At 43.5% G+C, this 18467-nt stretch overlaps 1 protein-coding gene across 6 annotated transcripts in view; it reads right to left on the reverse strand.

Moving 5' to 3' along the window:
* The window catches only part of TBC1D24 (TBC1 domain family member 24), a 72273-nt gene that overhangs the window by 26724 nt on the left and 27082 nt on the right, over nucleotides 1-18467 (reverse strand). For 4 of the 6 annotated variants that reach the window (XM_077449218.1, XM_077449220.1, XM_077449217.1 and 1 more), the window contains exons 3-4: nucleotides 11658-11675; nucleotides 4310-4468 (exon numbers count right to left, since the gene is read on the reverse strand). The exons of 1 other annotated variant lie outside the window; for it this stretch is intronic. In XM_077449218.1, the coding sequence (XP_077305344.1) occupies nucleotides 4310-4468; nucleotides 11658-11675 (177 nt within the window). The remainder of the gene's footprint in view (nucleotides 1-4309; nucleotides 4469-11657; nucleotides 11676-18467) is intronic. One more of the 6 variants, XM_077449221.1, reaches the window with a different exon arrangement.

Genomic DNA, 18467 nt, shown 5'->3' on the forward strand with positions numbered 1-18467 from the left:
GTGTCACTAAGGCTGGGTTCACATTGCAGCGGTTTATGAGAACGGATGTGATTTGCACCACACTGCAGTGCAAATCACATCCGATCTCTGTGCGATGCGAGTTCAGCCATACAGATAGTATGGCTAAATTCGCATCGCACCCGCCGCAAACTCGCACGGGACCCTTTTTTGGTCCGCAGCAGAATCGGATCGCATGGGTGTTCACACCATGCGATCCGATTCCTGTCCGAGTTTGCAGATCGCACTGCGATATGCGAACTGATCTGGGGGTGTCATTAACATTTCACTGACACTCCCAGCAGTTTGCATAGGGCAGTGTGAACTGCCGCCGGGAGGCATGCGATGCGGGAACCCGCCGCGGATTTGCGGCGTTCCCGCATCGCTCCAGTGTGAACCCAGCCTAATAAGCGATCGTTTTTCAGATCGCTGTATTAGTGTCACAGGTGAAGCTAGTTAGGCAGGTATTTAGGTTCGCCGCAGCTTTTTATAGCGCCAGGGACCCCCATATACTACCGCATAAAGCCCCCTGATTGCCCCCTAGTTAACCCTTTCACCAGTGATCACCATACAACTGTTACAGGTGACGCTGGTTGGTTAGTTATTTTTTTTATAGTTTCAGGGCACCCGCCATTTATTACCTAATAAAGGTTTAACCCCCTGATCACCCGGCGGGTGATATAAGTTTGAGGGTCAGATAAGGTCTGCGTCGCCCCAGGCAGCGTCAGGTTAGTGCCAGTACCGCGAACACCCACGCGCAAAGCATACACCTCCCTTAGTAATATAGTATCTGATCAAATCTATATTAGCGTCGCCAGCAGTTTAGGTTTCCCAAAACGCATTGTTAGCGGGATCAGCCCAGATACCTGCTAGCACCTGCGTTTAGCCCCTCCGCCAAGCCCAGCCCAGCCCACCCAAGTGCAGTATCGATCGATCACTGTCACTTACAAAACACAACACGCATAACTGCAGCGTTCGCAGAGTCAGGCCTGATCCCTAACAGTTTTTTTTGTAGCGTTTTGATACAGTCGCTGACAGCCTAGGAGCTTTTTTACCTGTGAGTCTCACTAGTGTACCCCTAAATTTAGGGGTGTCTACTTTCCAAAATGGGGTAATTTGGGGGGGGGTTGTGCCATCTTGGCATTTTATGGCCTTCAAAACTGCGATAGGTAGTGAGGAGTGAAATCAAAAATTTACACCCTTAGAAATCCTGAAGGCGGTGCTTGGTTTTCGGGGCCCCGTACGCGGCTAGGCTCCCAAAAAGTCCCACATGCGGTATGCCCGTACTCAGGAGAAGCAGCAGAATTTATTTTGGGGTGTCATTTCACATATGCCCATGGCATGTGTGAGCAATATATCAATTAGTGACAACTTTGTGAAAAAATAAAAAATAAATAAAAGTTTGTAATTTTCCCGCAACTTGTGGCAAAATATAAAATATTCCATGGACTCAACATGCCTCTCAGCAAATAGCTTGGGGTGTCTACTTTCTAAAATGGGGTCATTTGTGGGTGTTTTGTGCCATCTTGGCATTTTATGGCCTTCAAAACTGATAGGTAGTGAGGAGTGAAATTACAAATGTATGCCCTTAGAAATCCTGAAGGCGGTGCTTGGTTTTCGGGGCCCCGTACGCGGCTAGGCTTCCAAAAGGTCGACCACATGTGGTATCCCCGTACTCAGGAGAAGCAGCAGAATGTATTTTGGGGTACAATTCCACATATAACCATGGCATGTGTGAGCAATATATATCATTTAGTGACAACTTTGTGTAAAAAAAATAAAAATAAATTTGTCATTATTCAATCGCTTGAGGCAAAAAAATAAAATATTCAGTGGGCTCAACATGCCACTTATCAATTTCCTTAGGGTGTCTACTTTCCAAAATGGGGTCATTTGGGGGGGGGAGTTTTGTACTGCCCTGCCATTTTAGCACCTCAAGAAATGAGATAGGCAGTCAAACTAAAAGCTGCGTAAATTCCAGAAAATGTACATTAGTTTGTAGATGTGACAACTTTTGCGCAAACCAATAAACATACAGTTATTGACTTTTTTTTTACCAAAGACATGTGGCTGAATACATTTTGGCCTAAATATATGACTAAAATTGAGTTTATTGGATTTTTCTAATAACAAAAAGTAGAATATATAATTTTTTTTCAAAATTTGCAGTCTTTTTACGTTTATATCGCAAAAAAAAAAAATAAAAAAAAAAAAAATAAAATAAAATCGCAGAGTCAGTCAAATACCTTTAAAAGAAAGCTCTATTTGTGGGGAAAAAAAAAAAGGACGCAAATTTTGTTTGGGTACAACATTGCATGACCGCGCAATTACCAGTTAAAGCAGCGCAGTGCCAAATTGTAAAAAGACCTCTGGTCATTTACCAGCAAAATGGTCCGGTCTGAAAGTGGTTAATAGAAGAAAAAAAAAAAAAAAAAAAAAGCCTGACAGGATCTCTTAAATAGGAGATCTAGGGGTCAAAAAGATCTCAGATCTCATAAAAAAAAAAAAAAAAAAAAAAAAATTAAGGTTTGCTGTCGCTTCTGCCCTGCATTGGTATGGAGCCGGGTGGGGGGCCATCTTCCCCTCACTCAGCTCCATACAACACGCGGAAGAGGTCCTGATCGCCTCCACCACTACCGACTGCTCCGGTAAGCAGCGGAGGGCCTCCCTCCCGCCATCGATAAGTGATCTCGTTGCATATTCGCTGGCGAGACCACTTACTTTGAAGCGGACTGCCTGCTGAAGAGGATACCGGGGTTATGGTAGCTAGCTGCTGCCACAACGATAACCCTCTTCAAACAGCCGACGTATAACAATGGCGGGCAGTATATAAGTGGTTAATGGCATCCCAGGCTTCGTCCATAGGATTCAATAAATGAGTTGGCCCACACTTTTCTGCTATAACAGCTTCAACTCTTCTGGGAAGGCTGTCCACAAGATTTAGGAATGTGTGACCATTCTTCCAGAAGTGCATTTGTAAGGTCAGGTACCGATGTTGGGCGAGAAGACCTTGCTTGCAGTCTCTGTTCCAATTCACCCCAGAGGTGTTCTATTGGGTTAAGGTCGGGAGTATGCAGGCCAGTTTTATGGTGTGGGGTTGTTTTTCAGGGGTTGAGGTTGGCCTCTTAGTTCCAGTAAAGGGAACTCTTAAAGCGTCAGCATACCAAGACATTTTGGACAATTTCACGCTTTGTGGAAACAGTTTGGAGATGGCCCCTTCCTGTTCCAATGTGACTGCACAAAGAAAGGCCCATAAAGACATGGATGAGCCAGTTTGAGGTGGAGGAACTTGACTGGCCTGCAGAGTCCTGACATCAACTCAATAGAATACCTTTGGGGTGAATGAGAGCAGGCACTGCAAGCCAGGCCTTCTCATGTAACATCAGTGCCTGACCTCACAAATGTGCTTCTGGAAGAATGGTCAAACATTCCCATAGACACTCCTAAACCTTGTGGTCAGCCTTCCCAGAAGAGTTGAAGCTGTTATAGCTGCAATGGGTGAGCCAACTCAATATTGAAACCTACAGAATAAGACTGGGATGCCATTATAGTTCATGTGCGTAAAAGGCAGGTGTCCCAATACTTTTGGCAATATAGTGTAGCATCCTCTGGCTGAATGTATACTCTCCAGTTTTAGTAAATCAACCCAGTCTACTGCTTTACGACACAAAGCTGAACTGGGCTTGTATGCAGGTGCAGGGATACAGCCAGCCAGAGGGAGGTGTGCAGCTTGATGTGCTTAGTGTCCTAAACTTCTAGTGGTGGGATCTTCACTTACACATTAAGGCAAGAGTCCTGTGCTCTGCAAAATTCTGCCTCTCGATTACATCAGCCCAGCAGTAGTAATATCTTGTGCATCATAATTACATTTGATGGAACACCAGCCAAGCATTCGGAAGGGATTATAACCATCAGGTTTCCATTGCTCTTTGTGCCCCCATTTTGGAGAATTTCCCACGAATCCTGTCCTGGTGACAGGACAGAAAGTGAGTGGAAAATTACCCAACAGCACAGATTTTCTATCCCTTCTTTAGAGTACAGAGGGATCAGAACATCTGCCAGTTTTTGTTGGAGAATGGGGACACTAGTTCTGGTGACCTGGGTTCTCCAAAAGAAACCCTTCATTTGCATGGATTTCCTCTCACTCACTTTGTTTGGCTATAGGGCAGGGAGTAGAGGTACATTTCCACAATAGAAAAAAAGATGCCAAAGGGGTTATTAAAAATGTGGCATATAGTTCTACTTTAAGTTGTGGTTGAACAATCCACCTGGCAGCAGAAATAGTGGTACTGCAGAAATCCGTGGCTCTCACCTGCCGAGGCTATTGCCATGCTCCTGGTTGGTGAAGAGCAGCAGCGGCTGGCAGAGGGCAAACCTTTCCGGAATCCAGGACCAGATGTCTCGCATCTCCTTCACACTGACAATCTCAGACTTGAAGTTTTCGGCATCTACAGCCAAGTGGACATTCTGTCTGTCAGACACAAAGTGTTACAGAAATCCATTAGCGTGCATTACATACACAGTACTTTGGCTGTATATCCATTTTGAAAGTCCCAGCTGGTCACTTTCATGGCAAGTTTAGGAGCAGGATTTTTAGCTCAGAGAATCAGTCATCTACAAGTGAATTGTGTGTAGCCAAACCAATTAAATTACTGCTCCTCAGCATGGCTTTGCTTCAAGAGGAATCCCTGAATAAGGATTGCCACGTACAGCACAGTAACAGATGTTCCAGATGTCAAGCATCAATTTCTTTATTAATGCCAGTCCCGCTGTCCTAGGAGATAATGAGCACCTATAGGGAGTCAGATGTTTACACTTTTCAACTTGCTGGAAAAATCTCTCCAAAAAGTGGGCCAAATTGTGCACTACTAACAAAAATAAATAATAAAAAAAAAAAAAAACACCCCACCACGTGAAGGAAGCACTACATGCAAGCCACTGGGGGGTTGATTTACTAAAACTGGAGAGTGAAAAATCCAGTGCAGCTCTGCAAAGAAACCAATCAGCTGCCAGTTTGTTTTTTGTCAAAGCTTAATGGAACAAGCTGAAGTTAGAAGCCAATTGGCTACCATGCACAGCTACACCAGATTTTGCACTCCCCAGTCTTAGTAAATCCATCCTACCGCCATCATGGTGGTTCAAGTTGCTCAAGGAAGGGCAGATTTCTATACCAGAGTTTCCCCTGGAAGGGGTCTGCTTATCTATGGAATGGCCACACTTGGGGCCACATCACAGCATGTTTGCTACAGTAACAGAACAGCTCCCCTTTATCTTTAATGGCCATACACATGGGCCAAATAATTGGGTGGTATAGGCTGGCTCAAAAGAAACCTATTTCTGAATAGACTAAAAAGGTGGCTAGAGAACTGAATAGTTTAGCTCATGAGAATATAGCAGCAAGGGGGAGAATGCCAAAGAGGTTGGTCAAAATCCATCCGATGATTGCAAGTAAAGCGCCAAATTTAAAGCATTGTTATAAGGCCATGTTTGACCACTTGTACCAGTGAGTCTCAGCCTGGGTTCTGTGTACCTTTAAGGTGCCTTCAGGAGGTTGCTAGGGGCTCCCTGAGCTGTGGTTAACCGACTCACCATCTGATGGTGCCTTCAAACTTCCAGGTCCAATGCCACAGAGCCAGCTGTATGGTTGCAAGGGTGTCATTCTGGCCACGAATGTAAGGGGTATTTTCTCAATGAACCCCATGGACTAATCTTATCTGGGGTTACCTGAGACCTGGAAATTTCAAGGGTTCCTCTAGGGCAAAGAGGTTGAGAAACGCTGAGCTATACTGTTGATGTAAAGACAGATTTGATCACATGCGCAGCCGACAGTTCTGCAAATTAAGAGCAACACTTTTTTTTGCGCAGCATGCTTTAACAAGTCTAGCCTATCACTTGAACTTACTAGGCTTATTTGTTTCTTAGCAACAGAAGAAAAGCCTGAGAAGATTACGCTAATCATGGATCAAGTGCCAAGACGAAACAGCAAGTATTGATAAAAAGTGTTTAACCGTTATATATACTGTACACAGATATGGTTTTGACATTTGCATTTCTCAAGGTGGCCAGGTCGGATGCAGCCCTAAAACAAGAAAGAAATAAAACAGACTGGGCATTGGCTGAGAAGCTTGGACTGTGCACTGTTAGTTAACCAAAGAGCAATAACATGCATTTCCAAGCTAGCTTACATGTACAGCTGCTGAAAATTTCTTTATAGCTTCACCCATTTTCTATAGCGTTATGATGCAGACGGCAGCACGTTATCACAAAGTGCAACAGAAAGAACACCACAACTTCTACCAGACTTGTCTGTGGCAAACGATGCCTGCAGGACTCAATTTTCACTAGAATTGCAAGTGATCTAAGAACCATCAATTATTCAATATCGGAGGGCGTTCTGTGGAACGAAATGCATCAGCTAGGACCAGCAGTGGAGTCATCACGCCGGCGTGGTTTGGTGATGCCGCTTGCATTCCATGCTGTTACTACTTCTGCGAGTATATGACTTGCATGTCAATAAAGAGGTCTTAATATACTACACTATGAGGTCTCCTCCTTTCCTTCCTTTTGCCTGTATACTGCTGAAGCTGCTGCATAATTGCTTTGAGGAGCCATTACCCTATATGCTGGGAGAAACTATGAGCCACGAGAGTTGGTGATTCGATTACAAGCAATGTCAGACCTCTAATGCAGGGTACTGAGCTATATTGGTGGTGGCATCACATTGGATGGTGAAGGAGTCTTTGTATTGATGGATTGCATGTCCAGCAGGGTTTTGGTTGGACGTACTCTTTATCCAATGCCCTTCTGAACCCTCTTCTAAAAAAAAAAAGAAGATTTTTTTCCTTTTGCCTTTTTCAGGCTTTAGCTTTTTCTGGTTAGGAAAGGACTCCTTTTGTTTAGGTTTCTTCATTGTAATGGTGGGTGACCAATAGGTCTCCAGCATTTCAAACATAATGGCCATTGCTCTTTGGTTAATTACCTTTCATAGGCCTATCTGTTGTGGAGGAAGTTTTAGGACTTCTAATGCTGCCGCCTGGGAGAAGGCTGGATGAGTCAAAGCCAGACAGATTCAAAAGACTGTTGATCGATCAGGTCTGGACTGGGATAAAAATTAGGCCCGGGCATTTTAGACTGATCAGCAGGGCAGGAGGTGCAGATATGGATCATATTAACAAGCAGGTGACCGATTACCCGCTTGTTAATATGAAAAAACTCCCACTCTCTACAGATTACAAGCTCCTCCCACCCCGTTCTGCTGGGAGAGCCAGGAGAGGAGACACAGGCATGGCTGCATAGCCGGAGGTGTGTGGCGACCGTGATCTGTATCAGCCATGTCCAGACTGTGTTCACTGGCAACCTCCACAAAAAGAATTTCTCCCAGGCTCTGGTGTCTAGTTCCTCAATGCATGATGTGAACAGCTTCATATTAGTAATGCCCGACATCTTGCAGCCCTCCTCTGAATAATGGGTATTCATACCCTAAAAGGAAAAAAAATAAATAAATACACTATTCAAATATAAAACAGCAAAGTGTATACTCAAACGAGTATTGATAGAAGGCATAATCAAAGCAAAATCCACTGTTCTGAACATCGACAAGCCAGGACCTGACGTTGAGTGGATCGAACGATACCTAAAGATGCCCAACGCATTTCAGGGGAGAACCCCTTTCCTCAGAGCCTAAATGGGCAAACCGATTAGGCTCTGAAACGCATTGTATTCTTGAGGTATTGTTCGATCCACTCGACGTCAGGTCCTGGCTTGTCGATGTTCAGAACAGTGGATTTTGCGTTATTGATTATGCCTTCTATCAATACTCATTTGTGAGTATACACTCACAAGCTTTACTAGTGGTAATGCACTAGGTCTGTGCACCCTCCTTTTCTTTCACCGCCAACCTCCCTCTGTGCCACCCGGTCATCCACAGGCAATGATGCGAACTGGGAGCTGGGGACCCCTGCATTAGGCAGGCAAATGGCCTGTGTTCCCTATGGCCAGTTCGGCCTTCTGTTGATAATAAAATGGATCCTAGTGTGCAATGCATTATATATTTTATACATACTTACAGGCTCAAGTAGTCAATCATATTACATGCACACTGGCACGTTTACAAATTTGAAATCGGTTTAAAAATTGCACAGTTCTCTTCGGACAAAGCCAGTGAATTCCTGTTGGTCTTTATAACCCTGGTCCCATTAAACATGCATCCCAGTTAGTATTTCCATGGATATGCTTAAGGGAAGTACACAGTTTTCCATTAGCCATGCGATGAGAGACAATAAGCTGGTATTGTATGTCATGCAATCTGCTATGCCCTTCTCTCCTGGACTTCCCTTGGTTGGCATTTAACAAAAGATTTGCCTTTAGCGAACAGGAGAGCCTTATAAATAAAAAGCATTAAAAATTAATTCGGTCACGTTGTTTGGGATACTTCACCATAAGGCTGCCAACAGTGCAGAAATCTAAGAACAGTCTGTAAAACAAGGCAAGCTAAAAATGAGGCTTTCCTTCATAAAATCTGTGAAATAAAAAAATAGTCCAAAATAAAGGCTTCATTTTTCTTGCTTTTCTGTATTAATATCAGTGCTTTTATCACCTTACGGACTGGACTGAATTTTTTATTTTATTTTTAAGAACCAAACTAGGAACTAGGACACAGCTCTCAAAAAAATAAAAATAAATACATACCATATAGCTACTTGCTAATGTATACATATCCCAATTCAAATGCAATTAAAAGAGAAGGACCATGCGGTCATTAGAACCATGTCATCACTATAAAAAGACCCATGTAAACATGCTCAGCTCTTTGCAAATACATTTGGGGTAGGGATACTGATAGAGCTAAAACAACTATGTAAGGTGGTCTTGCTGCTGAAAGTCCACCAATAAACAGCTCCTGGGCTCTGTATGCTGTCAGACTCTACCCCCCCCCCCCCCCAACCCCCCATATCACTGACCAATGAACACCTTTCATTTGTCCATCCCTTTGTTGGAGCATACAAAAGGAATTGGATTGATTATTTTATGGAAGTCCGTTAGAAGGGAATATGAAATTGGATTCTGAACATGCAAGCACACCATTTATTGTACTTGTATAGCCACAAGTACAGTTTTTTTTATCCTTTGCCCTACACTGCCCAACAGTCCAGTAAATCAGGCCTCATTGGCCAATGTAGACCCTCACATTAGACAGTTTATTGGGAGGCTGGATTTCTTATTTGCTCCTGTTTGGAACTTGCAAAAACCCACACGTGTATAAAGCCAATGAGCCTCCAAAACATCTATCGTAACAGGTTCTCTTTAAAGCATTCTTAATATACCTCCAACTCTCAGAGCACAAGCAACACCATTTCAATAATTCTTATGCAAAGGACCAGCTTATACTAGTGGGACCGCAATACTCTAAAGACACAGGATTACAGAACCAAGGGGGTTATTTACAAAAGGCAAACTCACATTGCACTACAAGTGCAAACCTACAAGTCCAAACTGCACTTGAAAGTGCAGTCGCTGTAAATCTGAGGGGTAGATCTGAAATCAGGGGGAAGCTCTGCCGATTTTATCATCCAAGCGTGTACAAGCTACAATGCTGTTTATTTTTCTTTCATGTCCCCCTCGGATCTACAGCGACTCAAGTGCACTTGTAGCGCAAAGTGGATTTGCCCTTCGTAAATAAACCTCACCCCCCCCCCCCGTGTCCTTCTTTGCTTACCTGTTTCAGCCCTGTGCAAGCTCAATAATGTGTAGGGCTGAAACAACTAATCGATTATGAAATTAATCGGTTACTATTTTCATAGTCGATCGACCAGTAACATAATGGGGTTAAAAAAAAAAAACTAAAATGAGCCCTTTATAATACAAAAAGAGCAAATAATCACTACTGTAAATATTACTTTCACAGTTCTACAGTAAAAAAATGAACCCCTTCCAGTAGTGATTATCTGCTTTTTTTTTTTTACTATAAAGGGCTCATTTTAGTCTTTTTAACCCCATTATGTTACTAAATGTCTTAGGCCTGGTTCACATCTATGTGTTTATTGGTGTTTTTTGCAGAAACGCACTACAGTTCATTTACATGGTTTCCTATGGGACCCGTTCATATCTGTGCTTTTTTTCAACCGCTGCGTATTTGGAAAGGGTCAGGGACTTTTAAAAGCAAAAACTGTTTCTTTGGTTCAATATACTTCAATGGAGAAGCTGTAGAAAAGCATGTAATGCATTTTTGAAGCAATTTGTATTTTTTAATCTGCCCAAAAAAAAAAAAAAAAAAAAATGCAAAAACTCAAATTGCAGTAAAATCACGTGCGCAGAAATAAAAAACGCACAGCAAAAAGCACTGCAGAAACAGATCAAAAGCAAACTGCATAGGTGTGTACCGAGCCTTATGCTGGCCACACAGATCAATTTTCAGATGAGAATATTCAGACGAAAAATCTTTGTACATTCGCTGAAAGAAAGAATTTGGTTTGAAATTCTCACTTGTTTTTAACATTCCGTTTTTAAAACGAATGTAATTTCTGAATGAAAACCACATCCACTGTCTGAAAATTCCTTTGACTAAGCAGTTTTCTATTTCCAAATTTTGCTATCACTGTGATTGAAAATGAACGTCAATTTCATTTTTTAAGGTTATTAACCGATTAATCGAAACAATAATCGGCCAACTAATCGATTATGAAAATAATCATTAGTTGCAGCCCTAATAATGTGTCAAGGTCTAAAACCAGATATTGCTACCGTGGCTCTCAGGAGCCTCCTGAACACTGCACACTGGCACTGGCCCTACATGGACTTTCAGGTTGAGCGGCAGCTATTTAGTTGTGCAGCCAAAATCAGAACAGAAAAATCAGCACAAGGGACATAACTCACTGTCAGTGGGAGATGTGCCTTGTGACAATTCCTCTTCTATTCATAGCAATCTTTCTCCATACTGCCACCCCCTTCAAGAAAGGCTGACTATGCCCACCCTTTCCACTATTTATGGAAGCTGTACTACAGCTTAAATGAATGGAACATGATCTGTGGATAGAGGATTGATAGCTCCACCCCCTCCATTCATAGAAGCAGTGTTAAGACTTCTATTAATGACGAATCTGGGAAGGCATAGACAAGCTCTCTTGAGGCGTGCCAGTGGACAAGACAGCCCTTTAGTTGTGTTAACCCCTGCCACACCAGAAGCAGGGGGCAAGAATTACTACTAACAGTGGCAATCAACACAAGGGACACATTACTACTGACTGCATGCTCCTGGCTGCTACAAATGGGAATCTCTTAAACTGTGTGCGTTTAGGAGATACTCACGGTACCTACAAGGTAAGCCTTACTATAGGTTTACCTGTACCAACAACTGAAAAAGTAGACTTTACTACAGCTTTAACTTGCACCGAGATGAGGTTATAAAATCTGCTCAGCAGGGTTCTCAAACAACTTATTATAACAAGTTATGGGCATTTTCCTCCAGTAAATCTAACATCTTCCCAAGCAGCTTAAACAACTTGTGACCACAATGCATGCTGAAGCATTTAAAAGCAGTCTTGGACTGCAGCACAGGGTAGTTAGTCAGCCGGGGAGCCATCAGCTACTATTAGAATAGAGGAAGCAGAAGACAGCGCTGGGGTTAAGTACAGGATAGAATAAGGTGCACCAAGGTCACTTACCGGGCAGGAGGCTTTAATCTGGAAAAAGGACAGGAAGAGGAAGAAACAAAAAGGCAGAGAGAAGACAAGAGAGTAAGAAACAGAAGTTATTTTATTGGTGAACAGGGATAACATTTTAATCCATTAAAACCCACCATTTGTTGGCAATAGAGATGGAAACTCAAATCAATAGGCAAGAACGACATAGTAAAAAATAAATCAACTAGGCAGGTTGCTATTGGTCGACTATACAAATATAACTTTCCAGTTGCTACATCAAAGCTAGACATACCTTAATCACCCAGTCCTTATGCATGTAAGAAATTAGACTTGAAAAGCAGCATTACCGAAAAATGTTTAGGCACAGTTCACACTAGTGTGACTTGTCACACAAAGCAGAAAGCCATTTATTGCAATGGCACCAGTTCCAATCTATGGGACTCAAGTCACAGCATATTCAAAAAAAAGGTTCCTGCACTACTTTGATGTGACTTAAAAGGGGTTGTAAAGGTTCGTTTATTTTCTAAATAGGTTCCTTTAAGCTAGTACATTGTTGATTCACTTACCTTTTCCTTAGATTTCCCTTCTAAATGTTTTTTTTTTTCTTGGTTTGATTTGTCTGAATTTCTCAATTACTGTTCCTCCTCAGTAAGCTGTCCTGACTGTAAGTGAACCAACAATGCACTAGCTTAAAAGGAACCTATTTAGAAAATAATAAAAACAAAACAAAAAAAAAAACAAAAAAAACAAACAAACAAAGCTTTACAACCCCTTTAAGAATCCCATAAAACGCTAACATTGCATGAAAGTCAGCCGACAATGGGGTTGCACCATTGTGAACGGAGCCTCAGTCAGCTGAGATCCTGGAGTAGTTATAATGAGGCGTTGCCTATTACCTTATCCTATAATTAATCTGCAAGTGTCCATCTGCAAGGTACACTCACTTCTCATCCAGCAGGCCTTCAAACTGTTTTAAGAGAAGAGGACTAGAGATGAGGAAAAATACAAGTGCCACAGGTAAGATTTACAGAATGGTTTGGCAATTTATCTTTGTAGGTAAATACTTAGTAAAGTTGTCCTTTAAATGTTTTCACCCACCCCTTCAGTGAAGTCCAGGTAGCATTATATTTCCTTTCATCCCTACACCTGGGATCTTCAATGCCCAGCCCTGAATGGCACCATGCAGCTCAGCCCATTTCTATGGCCGATCTGTCCTCATTGCAGTCTCCAGCCATCCACAGGAGTAGCAGTAGGTTAAAATAGCCAATGGGCCGAGTGGCACATGGACACAGGAGTAGAAAAATGTGTCCGGGCTGCACATTGAGGATATCTACAGTGGGGAGGATGGTATTTTACTACCTAGGCAAGGGATAAACACTGAGGGACAACTAAATGGTTAACCTACATGAAGTCCCCGGTTCTGGCAGTATCCTTATTTATGACATAATGTTCAGGTCACACGCAGGGCATTGCTGTAACACTGGTCTACAAATTGTGGGAAATCATCAACCTCAGATAAAAATGTGCCAATTCGTACATATTTTGATTAGATGAATTATAAAAAAGGTGATGAAGGTGCTGGTTGGCTAAAGTTGAGATATTTCACAATAAAGATTTACACACGGGCGTATATTTGCCTACATGGTAGTGAGGTGTCCGATGATCACGATGCTTCATAACTTCGACAAACTACAGTAGAAAAGTTAAAATGGTACCACATGGAAATGCCTAAATTTATGTTCACTTTGAGACCAAAAAGATTATTGGCCAACTGTAAAGTTCTTATTGCTAGATACAGTTGTCCTGGTCAGATGTACACATCAAAGTTTCATCTGGTGGCTTGTGAAAGTGTAATTGACTAACATTTCCAAGGAACAGTTGCGTGATATTTTCCCTCAGAAGGCAAGATGCCTTGAAACTAAACAACGCAGAAAACTTCTGCTACATTTGAATCTCAAAAGTGCAGTACGATAGATCTATCTATCATTTTTTGGATGCAAAACAAAATAGGGGATCAGGACAAGAGTTGGGACCCTTATTGTTAAGGAAGAAAAAGTCCACGCCTTTCGCAGTCCCAATAGTGTGGAGGGAGCATGAAAAACCAATAAATGAATGCAAAGTTAGGTTATTGGTATCAATAGAAAGATAACATTTATAACGATTGGCGTGGCAATATTCTCATTACTAGATCACATTTTGCACATCACCCTCGTAATTTTGAATTATTTTGATCTGAAGCTATATCTTGGAAACTGGAGGCAATTAATACGCAGGACTTAAAAGTTTCCTTTATTAGTGACCCAAGTCACAAGCTAAGCTTCCAATTTCCCCCTCTAGGAGGTAATTTTCTATACATGTTTAAGCAGAATCACCTAGAGCACAACGACCACTACCGTGTTTCCCCAAAAACAAGACCTAGCATTATTTTCCAGGAAGGCTGCAATATAAGCCATACCCCGAAAATAAGCCCTGGTTTAAAATGCTTATAAAATCCTATAAGCCACTCTTACAGTAGTATATAATGTACAATGTGTGCATTTTTGTAATATAGTTGCGGGGAAGAGAGCTCCCTTGGGTCACAAGGGCAGAGCGGCACTATAAATGAAGGTATTTGGCGCAATCATATTACAGAAACACATTGGATTATAGGATTTTACAAGCATTTTAACTCAGTCTACACTGGGGATGACTGAAAGGCAGGGTGAGAGGGGGAGAGCGAAAATAAGCCCTACTGTGTCTTTCGTTGCCCAAAATTGATATAAGACCCAGGCTTATTTTCGGGGAAACACTGTAGTAGATTCTTCACAGGAACAAATGTAGCAAAAATAAAAAAGACTAAGTTAGACTTACCGGTGACGGTATTTCTAAGAGCCTTTCAGGACAACCCCGGAGAGAGTAGCTCCACCTTGCAATCAGGAAACACATGCCCACTTTAAAAACACCTCCTCTTCCTCCATGGCTTCAGTTATTGTGGCCTTCCGACGCTGGAAAACAAAGCACAGAAAGCACAACACCATGGTAGAACTTAATACATTTACTAAGCATAACCTAGGGAGGGAAGTAACGGTTGTCCTGAAAGGCTCTTAGAAATACCGTCACCGGTAAGTCTAACTTAGTCTTTCTCAAATCGCCTTTCAGGACAACCCCGGAGAGGATAACCGAGAAACTTACCCTAGGGCGGGACTACTGCCTGCAGAACCTTCCTGCCGAAGGCCTGATCTGCTGCAGACAGTAGATCTAACCGGTAGTGCCGGAGAAATGTCGAATAACTGGACCAAGTGGCAGCCTTGCAGATTTGTTCAGGCGTTGCACCGGCCCTTTCAGCCCAGGAAACTGCCGTGGATCTAGTAGAGTGGGCAGCAATACCTGAGGGAGGTATTTCTCCTTTTGCTTTATAGGCTTCTGTTATAGCCAACTTAAGCCATCTACCCAGCGTACTTTTAGAAGCTTTCTCCCCCTTGCGTGATCCAGAAAATATCACAAAGAGGGCGTTTGATTTTCTAAATTCCTTAGTAACTTTCAGAAACTGTAAAAGACATCTTCTCACATCCAATGTGTGAAAAACTTCCTCTCCTGCATTTGCTGGGGTTGCAGAAAATGTAGGTAACACTATTTCCTGTGATCGATGGAAAGTTGAAGATACTTTCGGTAGGAATGCTGGATCCGTCCTCAGTACCACCCTGTCCTGATAAATTTTAAGGAAGGGTTCTGTAATAGCTAGAGCTTGTAGCTCGCTGACTCTCCTGGCCGAGGTGATGGCCACCAAAAAGATTGTTTTTAAAAACCACCTTCTGTAAAGAAGCTTCCTGTAAGGGTTCAAACGGTGCTCCCGAGAGACCCTGTAAAACTGTAGACAAATCCCAACTGGGAAAGTCTTTAAGGGCTACTGGTCTATTTCGAGCAAGAGCCCTAAAAAATCTAGAAATTCAAGTTTCTTTAGATAAAGTCTTTTCAAAGAAAACTGATAAGGCAGCCACCTGAGTCTTCAGGGTACTGGCTGCGAGACCCTTCTCCATTCCTTCATGGAGAAACTCCAAGACGGACACCGTGCTCTTGACCTTGAGTTCTCTAGAACTGCACCAGGAGTTGAACTTTTTCCAGACCTTCATGTAAATTGCCTGTGTAACTGCCTTCCTACTGGACAGCAGAGTCTTTACTACTTTATCTGAGAGACCTTTGGCTTTTAATAGGTCCTCCTCAGAAACCAGGCGGTTAGCTGCAGGAGTTCCACCTCTGGATGACTTACTGTCCCCTGGGATAACAGATCTTTTCTGAGTGGTAACCTCCATGGGGGCTTCGAGGCTAGGTTTCGAAGACCCGCGAACCAGGGCCTTTTTGGCCAAAAAGGAGTGACTAGTATTAAGTCTGTCCTTTCTTCCCTGAATTTCCTCAGTACTAGTGGAATTAGAGGAAAGGGGGGAAAGGCATAGCACAGCTGGTAATGCCAGGGGTGAGCGAATGCATCCAACCCTATTGCTGCATCTCCTCGGTGAAGAGAAAAGAACCTGTCCATCTTTGAGTTCTGCTGGCTGGCAAAAAGGTCTACCTGTGGAACCCCCCAGGCCTCGGAGATCATCAGGAACACTTCCTGATTCAGACTCCATTCTGCCTCTAGTAATTTGCACCTGCTTAGGAGGTCCGCAAACAAATTCTGAGAGCCCTTCAGATGCACTGCCGATAGTGAGGCTGTGTTCTGTTCTGCCCAGGCTAACAACAGATTGGCCAGCTCCATCAAGCTCATGCTTCTGGTTCCCCCTTGCTTCATAATGTAGGTAACCGCTGTTGTGTTGTCTGACAACACCTGGACATGGTGGCCTTTCAAACTCTGCTGAAATGCCACTAAACCCAGAAAGATCGCCTTCAACTCCCTCCAGTTGGATGATCTTTGAGCTTCCTGTTTGGACCAGACCCCCTGAGATGTCTGACCATCCAGATGGGCTCCCCAGCCCCAGGCACTTGCGTCTGTAGTAAGGCGCTTGTCCACAGGAAAGGTCCACACCAGGCCCCTTGAGAGGTTTGCCTGGTCTCTCCACCACCAAAGAGCCCTTTTCGTCTTTGACGAAATTTTTAGCTGTTTTTCCAAAGGATCTTGATGGGACCAGCTTGACAAAACCTCCCTCTGAAGGGGTCTGGAATGGAACCTGGCCCACTGAACAGCCGGGATTGCTGCCGTAAGCAGGCCCAGAACTGCCATAGCCATCCTGACTGAGACTGTCTGGTTGCTCTGTATCCGCTGTACAGCTAGCTGTAACTTTTCCTGTTTTTCCAACGGTAGGAAAACTTTCTGGAGAATCGAATTTAAGGTATACCCCAGAAATTTCATTTCCTGTGAGGGGGTCAGGATTGACTTCTCTAGGTTTAGAAGCCATCCCAGGCCCTCGAGGTGAGACTGGGCCCTCTGGAGATTGACTAGGACCTGCTCCCTGGAGTCTGCAAAAAACAAAAGGTCGTCCAGATAAGGAACGACTGGAATCCCCTTCAATTTCAGGGGTTCCAAGGCCTCTGCCATAATCTTCATAAAGACCCTGGGAGAGGAGGAGAGTCCGAACGGCAGAGCCCTGAATTGGAGGTGCCATACCGAACTCCCCACCTTCAATGCCAGGCGCAGGAACTGCTGCGATGCCTGATGAATTGGTATATGAAGGTAGGCATCCCTTAGGTCCAGGGATGCCATGAAGCATTCTGGGGTCAACAGCTTTGTGATGGAGAAAATTGTATCCATCCTGAAATGTTTGTACCGAATGAACCTGTTCAGGAATTTCAGATTCAGGATTAGACGGTACTTCCCTGAGGGTTTTTTCACCAGAAAAATATGTGAATAAAAACCCCCGCCCTGCTGGTTTACTGGGACTTGAATCAGAACCTCTTGCTGTATCAGCTCCTGTAACAACAGCTTCATTGCAGAGGCCTTCTCCTGATCCCTTGGCAATGTTGTCACATAAAACCTGCTTGGGGGTAGTTCTGAAAACTCCAACCTGTACCCCTGATCGACAACGCTCTTCACGAACAGATTTGGAGACAGCCTGTCCCATTGTTCGCGAAAAGCTGACAGTCTCCCCCCCACTGGGGAGATATTGTCACTTGTTCTTAGGGGACTGCTCTGGGGGAGATCTAAAGAGGACTCCACCCCTGCCTTTGCCCTTCTGTGAACCCCATCTGCTCTTGTGCTCCTGGTCTTTTTTATGGGACTGCTGAAAAGCACGAAAATTCTTTTTAGCAATCTGCTTTTTCTTAACTGGAAAAGCCTTCTTTTTATCGGCTGTTCTATCCAGCACAGACTCTAAATCGGGACCAAAGAGCAAGTCACCCGAGAAGGGAAGACCACACAGCTTGACCTTAGAAGCAGTGTCCCCAGACCATGTTTTCAGCCAAACTGCTCTCCTGGCTGAATTTACAAGAGCCGAAGACCTAGCGGCCAGTTTAACCGATTCTGCTGATGCATCCGCCATGTATTTGACTGCATTCAGGATCAGTGGAAAGGACTCTAAGAGATCCTTGCGGGGTGTCCCCGCCTCAATATGGCTCTTCAGCTTCTCTACCCAACATTCCAGATTCCTGGCCACCACCGTAGCTGCCATTGCTGGTTTTAGACTGACTGACGCGGCATCCCAAGCTTTTTTAAGGATGGAGTCAGCTTTTTTGTCCATTGGGTCTTTAAGGATCCCCATAGCCTCAAAGGCTAGATCCGTTCGTCTGGACACCTGTGAGAAAGCTGCATCGACTCTGGGTTTTTTGTTCCAAACCTCTGAGTCCTTATCTTCGAAGGGAAACCTTCTCTTGAGAGCTTTAGAGAAGAAAGGGGCTTTTTCTGGGTCCTTCCACTCTTTTCTC

The sequence above is a fragment of the Lithobates pipiens genome, unplaced genomic scaffold, assembly GCF_037356315.1.
Source record: "Lithobates pipiens isolate NorthernLeopardFrog02 unplaced genomic scaffold, aLitPip1_a1.2 Scaffold_22, whole genome shotgun sequence".
Lineage (NCBI taxonomy): Eukaryota > Metazoa > Chordata > Amphibia > Anura > Ranidae > Lithobates > Lithobates pipiens.